The 17,073-nt window shown below is 36.4% G+C and overlaps 1 protein-coding gene across 1 annotated transcript; it reads left to right on the forward strand.

Annotated features, from left to right (window-relative positions):
- Positions 1-10,017: 10,017 nt before the first annotated feature.
- Positions 10,018-13,536, forward strand: LOC133306368 (MDIS1-interacting receptor like kinase 2-like). The gene is made up of 3 exons (XM_061506676.1): positions 10,018-11,062; positions 11,135-12,976; positions 13,181-13,536. The coding sequence occupies exons 1-3, from the start codon at positions 10,018-10,020 to the stop codon at positions 13,534-13,536; spliced, it is 3,243 nt and encodes a 1,080-aa protein (XP_061362660.1).
- Positions 13,537-17,073: the final 3,537 nt, after the last annotated feature.

Raw genomic sequence — 17,073 nt, forward strand, 5'->3', positions numbered from 1 at the left:
TTTTGAGACCGTCCACAATTACCTTGTTTGCTGCTTCAGCTTGCCCAGTCGATTGTGGGTGCTCCACAGATGCAAAGCGATGTTTGACTTGTAAGTCTTTCATCAATGGTTGAAACCTTTTATCAGCAAACTGTGTTCCATTATCCGTTACCACCTCGACTGGTATTCTAAATCTGGATACAATATTCCGTTCAAAGAACCTTTGTACTCTAGCCGACATGATTGTGGTGACTAGTTCTGCTTTTATCCACTTTGTGAAGTAATCATCAGCTACAATCAACCACTTTAATTGTCCTTCAGCAGCTTTGAACGGTCCCAGCAAATCCATTCCCCATTTGAAAAAGGGCCATGTTGCTGAGATATATTTCAGTTCTTCAAGTGGTGAAAGAATTAGCTTAGCATGCTTCTGGAAACTGTCGCATCTCTTGACATGATCTTTAGAGTCTGCCTCTATAATCTGCCAATAATAACCAGCTCGGAGGGCCTTTCTAGCCAAAGCTTTGCCTCCCATGTGATGACCATTGATTCCTTCATGTATCTCGGCCAGAACATATTCTGCTTCTTCCTAGTTCAAACATTTCAGTATGGGGATATGCAACCCCTTTCTAAACAGATGATCATTCACAATTGTGTATTGTGCCGCATCTCAGACCAGCTTCCTGGATTCCAATCGATCCTCTGGCAATGTTCCTTTCTCAAGGTATACCACTATGGGTTGCCTCCAGTCATTTGTCGAGGTGATGATCATCACGCAACTCGGCATAGTTATGCTTTGTTGTACCACGGTTCTGTGATTACCTGGATTTTTGGTACTTGCCAACTTAGACAAGATATCAGCTCGACAGTTTCCCCCTCGAGGAATATGTGTAACTTGCACTTCGTTGAAGTCGGCCATCATCTCTTGAACCTTTATCAGGTATTTCACCAATAGAGGACCTTTGGCCTGATACATTCCTTCTATCTGCGAAGTCACCAATTGTGAGTCACTGAAGATTTTTACCTTCTTAGCTCCGTGTTCTTTAGCCTGCACCAATCCGACTATCAAAGCTTCATACTCTGCTTGATTGTTTGAAGTTGGGAAACCCAACTTGATTGTTCGAAGTTGGGAAACCCAAGTTCAAAGAGTGTTCTATTGTCACACCTTCTGGATTTTCGAGTATGATTCCAGCTCCACTTCCTTTGTCGTTGGAGGATCCATCTACATAGACCTTCCATGTATCCCCAGATTCATTATGTTCCGGGTTCACCGGTGTTAGTTTCATTATGAAGTCGGCCAGAGCTTGCGACTTGATGGCCTTTCGACTTTCATATGTTATATCATACTCACTAAGTTCAATTGCCCAGTTAGTCATTCTTCCTGCCAGGTCTGGCTTGTGCAACACCTGCCGTATAGGCTAATTAGTCCGGACTATTATTTAATGTCCTTGAAAATATGGCCGCAATCTTCTAGCCGTGATCAGCAAGCAAATGCCACCTTTTCCAGCTTTTAATATCTGATCTTTGCACCTTGTAAGGCTTTGCTGATGAAATAAATTGGCTCTTGGCCTTTATCGGTTTCCTTGATCAGGACAACACTTATTGCCTCCTCCCCCACAGCCAGATACAGGATCAGAGTGTCTCCTGGTTCTTGCTTTGACAACAATGATGGGGTTGCCAAGCATTTCTTGACCTTTTCGAACGCGGCTTGACATTCCGGATTTCAGCCTTCCATTGCTTCCTTCTTTAATAATTTAAAGAATGGGAAGGCATTCTCAGCAGACTTTGGCAAAAACCGGGTTAATGCAGCCAGTCTACCAGTTAACTGCCGAACCTCCTTTTTATTCTGGGGTACCTTCATATCAAGTACTGTTTTTCACTTGTCAGAGTTTGCTTCAATCCCTCTATGGGTTAACATGAAACCCAAGAACTTCCCAGCTGGGACTCCAAATGCACATTTTATCGGGTTTAGACGGATGCGATACTTCCAGAGCTTCTGAAAAGTCTGCTCAAGATCATGGACATGATTTTTCATATCAAATGACTTCACAATCATATCATCAATATATACTTCTGCGATTTTACCCAGCTGATCTTCAAACACCTTATTCATCATCCTTTGATAAGTTGCCCCTGAGTTTTTAAGCTCAAATGGCATCACATTGTAGCAGTAATTGGCCTTCTCAGCAATAAAGACGATTTTTTCTTGATCCCCTGGGTACATTGGAATCTGGTTGTAACCAGAGTAGGCATCCATGAACAGCCGAGTTGTCTACCAGCTGATCTATGTTAGGCATAAGGTAGAGTCTTTTGGGCAGACCTTGTTCAAGTCCGTATAATCAGTACAGACTCTCCATTTTCCATTTGGTTTTTTTACCATCACAACATTCGCAAGCCATGTCGTGTACTGTATTTCCCGAATGAACCCGACATCCAGCAACTCCTTCACGTGTTCCTCTGGGACTTGTTTCCTTTCTAGTTCTAACTTCCTTTTCTTTTGAGAAACCGGTGTGGATCCGGGGTAAACTGCCAGCAGAAGGCGGAATCTATGCCTGGGATTTCTGATGATTTCCAGGCAAATACATCCGTGTTGCTCTTGAGGAACCCAGCTAACTCCTCTTTGACCTGAGGATCTATGGTCTTACCAATTCGGGTAAATTGACCAGGTTCTTCCCCAAGTACGAGGTTTTCTAATTCCTTATCGGGCTCAAGCCTCGGGATTACTGCTTCTCTCATGTCCAGTTCAACCACATTAACAGGCTTACTTGAATGATGAGGGATTGTCTTCCTGCCTAGTTTGTCCCCCGGATGGATCCGAGGGGGACTCAAATGTCCACCTTCGTTCTCCTTAACAGTGTCAAAGTAGCACCCTCTGGATTCTTTTTTATCTCCACAAACAGTGATTATTTCATTCTTGCTGCTTATCATCTTTATCTTCTGATGCTTCGTAGAGACCAGCATGTCCCATTGGTGTATGGTTGGTCTCCCCAGAATTATATTATATTCTGATGGGAAGTCGGCCACTATGAATCTGACCCGTTCTGATTTGAACGTTTCCTTTGTTCCCAGGGTTAACCTGAGGTCTATATAGCCTTTAGGAGGTGTATGCTCTCCGTTAAAAGCTATCAAGGTTGTTTTGCAAGGTTTGAGTTCCTCCTCATCAAGATTCATTTTCTTGAAGGCCTCCCACAGTATAATGTCGGCACTTCTTCCTGCATCGACGAAAATCTTCTTAACCTGGCAGTTTACCAGGGTTCCAGCGATGACCAATCCGTCTACATGCCCCGGCAAAACACCATGCATGTCTTTCTTTGTGAAATACAGCAGAGGAGGATCTGGTTTGCTGAGGTCTTCCTTAAATTTAGGACGATCCCGGATAGAAATGACCTCTTTTAGATACTTTCGTCTAGCACTTACGGTGTCTCCTCCTCCTTCAAGGGCTCCACTAATTACATTACAGTCAAATTCTGCTTCCGGGAATTCATCATTGTGGGAATCATCTTTCTGGTTCCTTTCATCCTTGTTTTTCTTCTTAGGGATCGGGCTTTTGCTTCTCTTCCGTTTTCCAAATTTTCTTTTGTTATTTTTAGAACCCTGGGTTTTGATCACGTACTGGCTTAACCTTCCATCTCTAACAAATTTCTCCACAGCATCTCAGAGATCCCAACATTGATCAGTGGTGTGACCCGGTCCATCATGGAAAGCACAGTACTTGGATTTGTCCAAACCTCCTCTATCGAAAATGGGCCGAGGTCTTTTTACTTTTTTCATCTCCGTCATTGCCACTTCTCTCTAGTTTTGAGAGCGTCAGGCATTGAACGATGTGTATTTCTCATATCATCCAACCCGATCTCGGCCATCCGGGATTCTGGTTCTAGAGTCTTTTTTTATTACCAGTTCGCTCCCTTTCTTACGGGATAGGGCTCCTCCTTCTCGGGCTAATTCTTTCCCTTTCTTCAGATTGCGCATTTGCAATCTCCATTTGTTCGAGTTCGAGTTCGAGGTACTTCTTTGAACGAATTCTGAATTCCTCCAATGTCCTCACTGGGTCTTTATAAACCAACTTGGCTAGCCTGGAAGCTCCATCCAAGCCAGCCACAATGAGATGTACGTGGACATTCTCTTGTAAACCCAGCACCTACAATGCAGCATCCTTAAATCGATTGAGGTACTTCTGGAGACTTTCTCCAGGTTGTTGGCGTATCTTTCCAAGTGCGAACTCGGATTTGGGGTGTTTTTTTCTTGTTGCAAAATTTAAGAGGAACTTCTCCCCAAATTCCTCAAAAGACCCAATGGAGTTGGCAGGTAAGGTTGAGAACCATGCCTGCGCCGCTCCAGTAAGAGTTATGGCAAATATCCGAGATATGAGAGGCTCATCTACCCTCGGATGTACATATTCGTATCAAAAGCATAGATATGGATCTGTGGGTCTTGACTTCCATCATATTTCGGCAATCGCGCTGAATCAAAGTCTTCTGGGAAGGGAGCATTCAAAATCTCCCTAGTGAAGGGGATGTTATTATACTGCCCCCTGCTATATTTTCTTCTGTAGGCACCAGGTTCCACGCATCCTCTGATGATCTGTGCATTCTGGTTGGGGTGGATTCCATCCCAGTGTCTCTGCCCATTCGCTTCTATTGAAGTATTTTGAGTCAGGGCCTGCGCAGCAGTATTCTGGTCACCTATTGTCAGGTTGTCCAGGTTCGGATTCACCGTGCTCACTGGATTAGGTCTTTCTTGGTTTTCCACCTCAGTGATCCGATTTTGGTGATCCGAGTTGCGATGTCCTTCCCGGCCATTGGCATCCTGGCTGTTGGTTCCTCTTGGCCCTGGTCCAGTCACCACCATTAAGCGCTGTTCCAGATCTCGCATTCTCCTAGTATTCTCTTCTTGTATCCTTCGGAAGTCTTGTTGCCGCTAGAGGTTATTACGATTCTCCATCTCTGTCATTCGCTACAAAATTGCAGCAAACATATTTTGAGCCAGCCGAGAGTCAAGATCAGCCGCCTGGGCAACGCGGGAAGCCAACTCCCCAGAATGTTGATGGGGATTGTTTAGAATTGGAGCCGCAACTCGGTTACGGGATGCTAGAGTGGAAGTCGTATCCGATACATCCTCGCTAATATGGATGTGATCATAGTCCACATCGTTCTCAGGCTGGTTTTGAGGCTGATTCACCTCTTCCAGAACTGGATCCAACGGTTGATTCTGGCTTTGAGGTGGTTTTTGGCTACTGCTCCTTGTGTTGACTACCATCCTTAGTCAGATTCGTGGGAATATCAAACTCCAAGTTCAGAAGTTCCCCACAGACAGAACCAATGTTTTTTCCTTGGGACAGAGATGTCCAGCCCATAGGCTGGTATGTTACTCTTGGATCTAGTGCCCTCTCCAAGGTATCTATGGAAGAGATACCCTTGAGTCAAGCAGATCACTGTGCACATAATACTATTACGGCGTTAGCCAAGGGTGTGTGTGTGTGCACAGTGACAGCATAACAGTAAGAGAGAGAGCGTAACGTACCTTTAGGGTTTACCTTGTATTTATAGAGGTTACCTGTGGGTAGTGTGGATGAGCCTTTGGTGCCTCAGATAGGGGCTCAGGCCTGCTCGCTATGTTGTCGTATTAGGATTAGTATCTTTGATTGATATTTATCCATGATTATATTAGATTTATATCCCAGGTAGCCCTTTATTGGGCCTGTGATAGCGACTCGGCAAGTGCACCGATCGTGAAAGTAATAAAATGTACTGAGTACGAGATCATTCCCATGAGGATCAGAATTTCAAGCACTAGTTCACTAATTGCGTTTTAGTTGGACAATCAAAGGTTTGGTTTGAGAGAATGGTGAATTTAGATGAAGAGAATTGTTGTTCAAAGAACTTAAAATTAAAAACAATTAAGAACATGCAATTATGAAATTTCAGAAAAAGAATAAGTGAAGATGATGTTTGATTAAGATTTAAAAAAAACGTAGTTAAGGTTTCGACTTCCCCCAATATCCTCAATATGTTATGAATTAAATAGCCAAAAATTTGTTTATTAATATATTGCCAATCAATTCTTTCTAAGTTAATTAGGGCTCAATTACTTGTTACCCTAAATCTATGTAATCTTGACAGAACTCTAGTTCCCCGATTATTCCCCAAGAAAACATGCATTAAGATCAAGAATTACAAGATTGCATAATTACCCTATGTCTATTCCTATTCCTAGATCACAAGGATTATGATAAATTATCAAGCCAAGGTTCATGCACCAACATTCATATTGTCGTACAATTCCCCAAAATCATTCTATAAGGAACAAACTCATAGAAAGCATTAAAAACAGATAATTTATTCAATTATAAAAAGAACAGGAATTCGGAGACAATTTAATTCATAAACATAAAGATTCAATTGGGTTCCATCTACCCTTAACTACATAAAAGACTACTCTAGCATACTGAATTGAAAAGAAATAATAAAGAAAAGAGAACCCCAAGTCTCCATTGGTGTGATGTTGACAGGATTCCTCCCTCAGTCTTGGTGTAATGCTCTGGAATTGTGAATTGGTGTTTTGGTCTTGACCCCAAGCTCCTTATTTATAGCTTTTTGGGTTGTATTCTTCATTAAATCTCCGATAAATCCATATCAGATTTGTGGTGGATTTCATCTTTGTTTTCTTTTTGCATGTAATATCTTGGAGATTTGGTTGATGAATTAGAGCTTCAAATCTTTGTTGTATCTTCCTCATATCTTCCCATTGTAGTTATATCTTTAATTCAATCATGGTTGATATGTTTCCTTTTTGTATCTTCATGGAATCTGCTGCATATCTTGATTAAATCTTTTCTGGAGTTGGCTTGACCATGTATGGACGTTTTGGCGCTCAAGATCACGCCAAAACGTCCTCTTAGTGTATTGCTCTCTGCCTCATCACGTTTTGGCGTCCAGTAGCACGCCAAAACGTGCTCTTCGAAGAGTTTTGGATGTTTTCTGGGCGTTTTGGCGTGCTGTTGTGCGCCAAAACGTTCTCCTCCAGGGACAATGGTGTTTTTCTTCCTTTTGTGCGTTTAAACGTGCTTTATAGATGCCAAAACGTTCTCCTTCAACTGGTACACACTTGAAATCTTGCTTTCTCGTGACTTCAACTCAACCTGATGTCTTCTTTTGGTTCCAAAATGCCATAATATGTGTCAAAACCCTTGTAAATCAGTATTACGACAACATGTTAGCAAGATATTCAATATCTGTAACTTTACAGTATAAAACCCTAATTTTCATGCAATTCACAACACATATCAATCATATTTAAGCCTAAAAACATGGTAAACTAAAGGTTTATCAGCCTACCACTTAATGAGCCTCTTATATGGGTCCATAACAACAATAATTATTAATTTATTAGTTACAATCAGCCATTTAGTTCAATAGTGGATGCAAAAAGTTATAGTACCTTGGTATCATTAGTTTGATTGGTTATTTGGTTCTTGAACTTATATGGCATAATTTTTCATATCTTTGTTCATATGAAAGTTGAAGGAGAAGTCATAACATGTAGAGAAGGATGAAAGAAAATTTGTGATTTGTGGAAGAATCGAGAAGAAACATGGTAAGAAGAATGGTGATGATAGGGATGAATGATGAAGGGTTCATTTCTAAGCTCAAGAAGTCCAAGTCAAAAAAGATTGAGAGGAAATTATCTTGATGAATTGTGAAGTCAGTTCTACATTGTATATTGATATGTTAAATTTTTTTTTTCAATTTTTTAAGGTTTTCCATCCAACTGCTAACCCTGTATAGGTGGTAATATATACTTATTGTACACCGTTCACTAATTGTATAAGTCAATTTTTTTTTTTGGATAACTATAAGTCATTTTTTATAGCTAGCGTAATATGTGACTTTTGTACATTTTATTGTATTGACGAAGGAGATTTGCTTTTAATATTTACTTACTTTGTGCATAAGTGTTTATTGGATACAATACAAAAAAAGGTATTAATTTTATGGAAAGAGAAATTTTATTGAAAAAATTTTTCCAGATTTTTTTCAACGGGCCAAGTATTCCATAAAAAAATTAACAAATAGTTTTCAACGAAAATTCATTGATTTTTTGTAGAAAAATTCAATGGACTAGGTTTTGCGTCAAAAATCTTTATAATAATTATCGACAAAATTTCTTAGATTTTTCGTCCAAAAATTTAGACGAAATTTAATTTCTTCATAAATTTCAGTGGAATTTCAACAGAATTCTAGTTAAATTTCTTTGCCAATTGAGACAAAACTTTTTCACGGAAAAATATTCATCAAAAATTTTGACAAAATTTATTACATAAATATTATTTTATTTCGAAGGAAACTATTTAGTAGAAGATAGAATGTAAATTTTTTTCAAAAAATTGTTATCAACGAAAATAAATCCAAACCTCCCGCAGTTCGTTGGTAATTCCAATGAAAATTTCATTTTCGACATAATTTTCACCATTTTTTGACGGAAAATCTCCATTAAAAAATGATCTTTTTCTAGTAGTGAGGCGTTGGCTTTTGACATGGGGACAAGGTGTTTTCAGTAAAATTTGATCTCTTATACACAGCAAGAATTCATTATTTAATGTTTTCAAACAAATGATATTATTCTGATTCACGATCTTTGAAAGATAATAGGAATTTCTAGTAATTTTTTTAAAATGATTTTTCCATTTAGTTTATGGAAGACTCAATTAATTCAATTCGAATAATTGTCGGATCTTATAAAGAAGAGAATCTCCAGCAAATAATTACGGAGAACAAACTCCAATATCACTAACTCAAACCAAATGGTTGCTAGTTTTCCGAAGTTTTTTTCCACTTATCATTGCTTGTTATAAAAATAAAAATACCGAATCCTATAAAATAATACATAAAACATTATTTTCTTAAAAGCTCATCCGATAACCTTACTAGTCCACGTCGACAACTAGCCATATCACTAAAAAGGTGAAAGATTATTTGGCATTTCTATTAAATTATTAAGCGGTTGTTATGGTTGAGTAAAATACGAGAAACAGACAAGAATAAAAAAAGAAGAAGAAGAAAGAAACAAAAGTAGTTAGGTCAGTATGTCATTTTTTTTTTTTTGTATTTTCTATATTTGTATTTGGGTCTTCCTTTTCTATTGGTGTATTCTTTTTTACTTTTTTTCTATTGGTCAAAGATTATTTGGCATGTCTACTGAATTATGAGTAAATATTATTTTTGATCCCTAACAAAAAATACGATTCTCATTTTAATCCCTTACAAAAAAAATTAATATCGAGGTCCTAAGAAATTGAAAGTGGACTCATTTAATTGAAATCGTGCTCTCTCACAAATTTAAAAAAGACTCATATTAGTTTTTCAAAAGAATTAAAATGGATCCACTTTGAATTTCATAGGAACCAGTCGACTAATATTTTGTTGTAAGAGATTAAAATGATAATCGTATTTTAGGTTAAGAATCAAAAGAATATTTACTCTTAAATTATTAAGCGGTTGTTATGGTTGAGTGAAATACGAGAAACAGACAAGAATAAAAAAAGAAGAAGAAGAAAGAAACAAAAGTTGTTAGGTCAATATGTCATTTTTTTATTTTTATTTTTTGTATTTTCTAGATTTGTATTTGGGTCTTCCTTTTCTATTGGTGTATTCTTTTTTGACTTGTTTTGCCAACTAAAGAAAAAACGTCCCTTTCATTTGAGATGCAAGCTCGGTCCATTTACAATATTTTTTTTCCTTTCCCACAGAAATGAATATTTAATTACCAGAAAAAAAAAGTGATGCATATTTTTTTACCAAGGTTATGTGAACAGTGAGAAACATTGACAACGTTTGCCACATACAGGAAGTTAATAATCCAACCATTAGAGAACGTTCATTTAGGTAAGGTCCATTAATAAATGTTCAAATTGCCTTCGAGGCAGACTTGAAAGGATCAAGTGTACTCATCTCTCACACAAGTTAATTGGTAATTTCTTTTATAAGTATCTACCGGTTCAAACTTACTATCGTCTCAAACAAAGAATTCCTTTGTACTTGAACCATGGCACCAATGTTTGAAAGGAGAAAGTCCACCAAGATTCTCTTCATAATTATCTGTGTCCTTCTAACACTCTGGTTAACCCAAGTTGCTGGTTTTTCCAAAATTGCTTCTTTAGCCACCACTGCTACTGTTTATGCTGAAGACAGTGAAGCAAATGCTCTGTTGAAGTGGAAAGACAGCCTAGACAACCACAGCCAAACACTCTTGTCTAGTTGGACAGCTACTACTACTCCATGCAAATGGGAAGCAATTCAGTGTGACAAATCCAAGTCAGTCTCCAGCATAAATCTTGAAAATTATGGACTGAAAGGTACACTCCAAGCTCTCAAATTTTCCTCATTGCCCAACCTTCTCAGCCTAAATATCTACAATAACTTCTTTTATGGAACCATTCCCCAACAAATTGCTAACATGTCCAAAGTAAATGTTTTGAACTTTTCTTCAAATTCTTTCCATGGTTCCATCCCTAAAGAAATATGGACATTGAGGAGTTTGCGTAGGCTTGATCTTGCCATATGCAAACTAAGTGGAATAATTCCTAATTCCATAGCAAACTTGTCCAACCTAGCATATCTAGATTTAGGAAGCAACAATATTTCTGGCTCCATTCCTCCGGAGATTGGAAAATTGAACAACTTGGAGTATCTACGTATTGCATTTAATAAGCTTTTCGATTCCATTCCCCAAGAAATTGGAATGTTGACAAAGCTTCGGTTTATTGATATGTCAGTGAACTCTCTCTCTGGTGCCATCCCCAAAACAATTGGTAACATGAGCAGTTTAAATAGACTTTACCTTGCTAATAACACTCTGTCTGGGCCAATCCCACCCTCCTTATGGAACATGTCTAACTTGACCATTCTCCATCTTTATAACAATATTCTTTCTGGATCAATCCCTGATTCCATGGAGAACTTGGCCACTTTGGAAGAACTTGAACTTGATCACAACCACCTTTCTGAACCCATTCCTTACACCGTTGGAAACTTGACAAAGCTCACCTCATTATACTTGAGCTTTAATGATTTTTCTGGATCCATTCCTTACACCGTTGGAAACTTGACAAAGCTCACAGAATTATACTTGGATTTTAATAATCTTTCTGGATCAATTCCTCCATCGATATGGAATCTGATCAATTTGGATTCCCTCAGTCTCCAAGGAAACAATCTCTCGGGATCTATTCCTGCAACAATTGGAAATTTGGTAAGGCTCACCATCTTGGAATTGTCCTTCAACAAACTTAATGGTAGCATTCCAGAGGTCATGAATAACATTACAAACTGGTATTCCTTGTTATTATCTGATAATGATTTCACTGGCCACTTGCCACCTCAAATCTGCTCTGGTGGGTTATTGCTGTTCTTCGGTGCTGAACTCAACCGTTTCACGGGTCCAGTACCAAGAAGCTTGAAGAACTGCTCCAGTATTCAAAGACTCAGGCTTGAGCGAAACCAACTGGAAGGAGATATAGAGCAAGATTTTGGTGTATATCCGAATTTGGAATATATTGATCTGAGTGACAATAAATTTTATGGCCACATTTCGCCAAACTGGGGGAAGTGCCCTAATCTTAATACCTTCAAGATATCCAACAACAATATTTCCGGTGGTATACCTGTACAACTTGTTGAGGCAACTAACCTTGGCAGTCTTTACCTTTCTTCCAATCACTTGGTGGGAGAGATTCCGATGGAACTTGGGAATTTGAAAAAATTAGTTGAACTCCGCATCAGCAACAATCATTTTTCAGGAAACATTCCCACAAAATTGGGATTACTGCAGAATCTTCTACAGTTGGATCTAGCAGGAAACCAGTTGAATGGCACAATACCAAAGGAAGTTGCGAGTTTACCCAAATTAGTGGGATTGAATTTGAGCAACAACAATATAAATGGAAGCATTCCTTTTGAGTTTAGCAAATCACAGTCTCTTGAATCTCTTGATCTTAGTTGGAATTTGCTGAGTGGAACAATACCAACAATCCTTGGAGATTTGAATCATTTGCAATGGTTGAATCTCTCACACAATAATCTTTCTGGCACCATTCCATCCAGTTTTGACCAAATGTCAGGCTTGATTTCTGTCAACATATCCTACAACCAATTAGAAGGGCCTCTTCCAAAAAATCAAGCCTTTCTTAATGCTCCAATTGAATCATTGGAAAATAACAAAGGCTTGTGTGGTAACATTACAGGCTTGGTTATTTGTCTAACCAACCACAGTCGAAAGAGCAACAAAGTCATCCTAATAGTATTCCCTATTTTGGGAACTCTAGTGTTTTGTGTGGTGGGGCTTTTGATGTATATTCTTTGTCGAAGTAAGAGAAAGGAAGAAAGCAACTCCAAAGAAGCACAAAGGGAAGGAGTCTTTTCCGTATGGAGTTATGATGGAAAAATCATGTTTGAAAATATCATTGAAGCTACAGAGAATTTTCATGACAAATATCTAATTGGAGTGGGAGGTCAAGGATATGTTTACAAGGCTGTGTTGCCCGCAGGCCTTGTTGTTGCTGTCAAAAAACTCCATTCAGTAACAGATGAGGATATGTCTGACTACAGTTCAAAGGCTTTTACTAGTGAGATTCAGATCTTGATAGAAATCAAACACAGGAACATTGTCAATCTTCATGGATTTTGCTCACATTCACAGTTCTCATTTTTGGTTTATAAGTTCTTGGAAGGGGGTAGCTTGGATCAGATACTAAACAATGACACACAAGCAATTGCATTTGATTGGGAAAAGAGGGTGAATGTTGTTAAAGGTGTGGCTAATGCTTTATCCTATCTACATCATGACTGCACACCTCCTATAGTTCATCGTGACATATCAAGCAAGAATGTTCTCCTAGATCCTCAATATGAAGCTCATGTCTCTGACTTCGGTACAGCTAAGTTTCTAAAGCCTGGTTCACATAATTGGACCACATTTGCAGGCACCTTTGGTTATGCTGCTCCAGGTTAGACACCTTTCCCACGTTTTAATAAATGGAAATGATCACATCTTTTTTAATTTACACCACATTTGAATATAAACAAGTTATGTGCATATATTATAATCCATTTGAAAATACAAGCCACTATACTTGAATATTTAATATTGAAACCCACATTTGTTTTTTGCATAATATAACTTTTCAAAATATATATACTTATTTTTGCAGAGCTTGCTCAGACAATGGAAGTGAATGAGAAATGTGATGTTTTCAGTTTTGGAGTACTTGCTTTGGAAATCATAATGGGAAAGCATCCGGGAGATCTCATCTCTTTATTTTTGTCACCATCTACAGCACCAACGGCTAATGATCTGTTATTGATTGATGTTATAGATCAAAGAACTACTGAACCTACGGAACCAATTGATGGTGAGGTGGTGTTGATTGCAAGGTTGGCATTTGCTTGCTTGAGTGAAACTCCAAGTTCTCGCCCAACCATGGATCAAGTATCTAAGGCGCTTGTAATAGGAAAATCACCTTTAGCTGACCAGTTTCCCATGATCAAACTAGGACTACTTCACTGAATCATTGAACTCTCTCTTGTATTTTGCTTCCTTTTTATTCTTCTCTGTTCCACCCCGTTTATATATTGTAAGCAAGCTGGTTTGCTTTGTTCATTATATGTATCGCATACATGGTGAAAATCCCATGTTGTTCAAGTCAAAAAAAAAAATGAAATAAAATGAACAACAATTTAAAAAATAATGATAAAATTAGAAGTAAGTAACAAGTATTCCTTCAATTGCACATTTATTTTTAAATTTAGGTAAAACATTAAAATTGAATTAGAAGAAAAAATGTTTACAATTATGAAGGAAATATGCCTAATTAATTTAAACAGAATCTAAAAAGTACAAATTAGAAGAGAAAAATATTTAAAATTATAAAAAAGATATGTATAATTAATTTGAAAAAAATAAAATTTAAAATTTAAAGGAGATGTTATTTTTTAAGAAAATCAGATTAAGATATTCAATCACTCTTAAAAGAATAAAGTCTAATTTAATATGTAGATATAAATAATTGAACTAAAAGGATAATAATTGCATAAAACTTACACCCACTTGGATCACATCAAGAACTTAAACCCACTGGTTGCAAAAAAAAAAAATGCAGTTAGACAGCCCACGTCTCACCCTGTCCCTAAGGAATGTTTGGTAGAAGAGAAATTTTTTTATGTCTGAGAATCATGATTTCTAAGAATATGATAATAAATTGAGTTTACTGATAATGGTATAAAAACGTTATTTGGTTGGCGTAAATATTATCGAGAATATTAGATAATTTTACTGAGTATATGTTTGATTGATGGTAAATTATTACTGGGAATATATATTTAATTTACGGAAGTAATCTCAACTTTTCAGCCAGTGGCGGAAAGCTAGGGTGGTTAATTTTGTGTAATAATTTAGTAAATATGATACCCACTTCATTGGAATGATGAATACCACACATTCAAGAGAAATCAGACATTAGCTTTTCATGTGTTACTACGATTTTCAGAAACCCGTATTTTTCAAATCCAATTTGAAACACCCTTCTACCTTGAAGCTGCAAAGGTCTTTTTCCAGAAAACAAAAAATATTCCATGGTACCAAACAGCCGTGTGTTTGGTTTTTCACTAGGAAAGCCGAACCATTAGTTTTTAAATAAAGGATTGGTTTAAAAAAGTGACTCTCAAAGTAATAATTACATTTTACTTTTAAACTAAAAGTGGAGCACAATTTACTATCTAGGGATTTTTTCAAATAGTTGGACCACATTTGCAGGCACCTTTGGTTATGCTGCTCCAAGTCAAACCTTTTTTCCTTGTTTTTATAAATGGAAATGATCTTATCTTGTTTAATTTACACCACTTTTGAATGAGATATGCCAGAACGGTGTAAACTAGTTAAGTGCATATATCAGAATCCATCTAAAAATGCAAGCCACTATACTTGATTTAATATTGAAACCCACATTGCTTTTTTGCATGATATAACTTTTCAAAATTTATGTACTTAATTTTGCAGAGCTTGCTCAGACAATGGAAGTTAATGAGAATATGATGTTTTTTCAGTTTTGAAGTACTTGCTTTGGAAATCATTATGGGAAAGCATTCGGGTGATCTCGTTTCTTTATTTATGTCACCATCTACAGCACCAATGGCTAATGATTTGTTATTGATTGATGTGTTAGATCAAAGACCTCCTGAACCTACGAAACCAATTGATGGTGAGGTGGTGTTGATTGCAAGGTTGACATTTGCTTGCTTGAGTGAAAGTCCAAGTTCTCGACCAACCATGGATCAAGTATCTAAGGCGCTTGTAATAGGAAAATCACTTTTAGCTGACCAGTTTTCTATGAGTAGACTAGGACAACTTCACTGAATCATTGAACTACTCATGTATTTTGCTTTCTTTTTATTTTATTTTATCTTTTTTTAAATATATATATATTTAAAAAAAGATAAAATAAAATGAAGATGGAATAGACTTTAAAAATAATGGAATGGATAATAAAATTAGTAGTAAGTAACAAGTATTCCTCAGTGTATTTAGTTTTTCATTGGAAAAGCCAAACCATAATTTGGACAAATTTAGAGTATGTTTGAAAGTGTTTTTGTTTTTTTGTTTTCAAAAACTGTTTTGAATATGAATTTTAAAAATTGATTTTGAGAGTAGAAAAACAAAAAAACTTGTTTGAGTGTAGTTAAACTTAAGTTATAAGAAAATTATAATTATTTATAAAAATGTCATTAATGAAATTTCAGAATTACAAATATGCCACCGTAAACTTATTGTTTTGAGTCTTCAAATTTACGAAATTGTCATTAATGAATGTTGCTATTTACGAAAATGCCACCGTGAAAACTAAAAAATCAGAAAACTGCATAGAAGAACACTCATAAGTTGTTTTGGTTTTTTAGTTTTTAAAACTAAAAAACAATCATTGTTTTGAAAATTATTTTGCAAAACAATCCTTTCCAAACAGTTTTTTTAATTTTTTAGTTTTAAAAATTTAAAAACAGTTTTTGAGAATAGGAATGAATCAGCCCTTATCTTCTGCAACTTATTATTTGTTCGGGAACTTAAACATTCCTGACAGTCTCACTTCGTTATAGACCAATGGTCCATTACCACTGCCTTGTTTATTAGTTATTACTAAGCCCAAGCTAGCAACTATGAGTATTTTGATTCGTCATGCGAAACACAATCGGATTGTGACTTGACGACAAAAGAGATTGAATGTTAAAAATAATGGAGTCGTCGTCCAGGATTATTTGAGAAAACATTGGAAGAATCCTATTGTTAAAGAAAACTGGTTTTTGAAATAGAAAAAGGATTCGGGAGTCAATTACGAGTAGAGAAGGTGTTAGTATCCTATATCGTTCGTTTAAAAAAATGGTTACCTTATATTAGTTGAGCTAATTATTGATAAAATTTTAAATATTTATTTACCCCAAAGAATTAAAGAAAATTGATTAAAGAAAAATAAATTGAAAATTTATTTTTGTGCTTGACGGGAAGGATCTCGCTCCGACGTCCATCAGTGCGATAGGGAACTCAAAGTTATGTCGTTCTGTAGAAAATATTTGGATGTTGATCAAATTAATCTTTAAATTTTTTTTAAAGAAAGTCATTGGAAAATTTTGGCTTTGATGATTTATTTTTATTATTGTAAGTTTACAATAAATTTTGAATCTCCAAGTCGTCACGTTTAAAATGATTCAAAAGATTATGCGATTAACAAGCTGTCTTGACTGAGCTACTTCTTTTAAAAATAGATTTGACGTTATTATTTTTTTATTGTAAATTTTACAATAAATTTTGAATCACCAAGCTGTCACGACTAAAATGATTCAAAAGATTACAGAGTCAACAAATTGTCACGATTAAATTATCTCTTAAGGATGGATGATCATACATCAACGTTGAAGATCATTAAGCGGATTTAAAATAAAGCTCAACTGAATTATTTTACATATTTTTATTTTTTAATGTTGCATATAATATATGTTATAATGTAAACAAATAAGTACTAGTAATCAAAATAACAGAGACGATAGTACAATCACTGTT

Source organism: Gastrolobium bilobum, unplaced genomic scaffold (assembly GCF_033153095.1).
Source record: "Gastrolobium bilobum isolate Gb01-03AN ecotype WA unplaced genomic scaffold, APGP_CSIRO_Gbil_v1 utg21117, whole genome shotgun sequence".
NCBI lineage: Eukaryota > Viridiplantae > Streptophyta > Magnoliopsida > Fabales > Fabaceae > Gastrolobium > Gastrolobium bilobum.

Coding starts and splice junctions, on each gene's coding strand:
- LOC133306368 (XM_061506676.1), top strand. CDS start 10,018: ATGGCACCAATGTTTGAAAGGAGAAAGTCCACCAAGATTCTCTTCATA. Junction 11,063..11,134: donor TTTTTCTGGATCCATTCCTT/ACACCGTTGGAA, acceptor GATCAATTCCTC/CATCGATATGGAATCTGATC. Junction 12,977..13,180: donor CTTTGGTTATGCTGCTCCAG/GTTAGACACCTT, acceptor TTATTTTTGCAG/AGCTTGCTCAGACAATGGAA.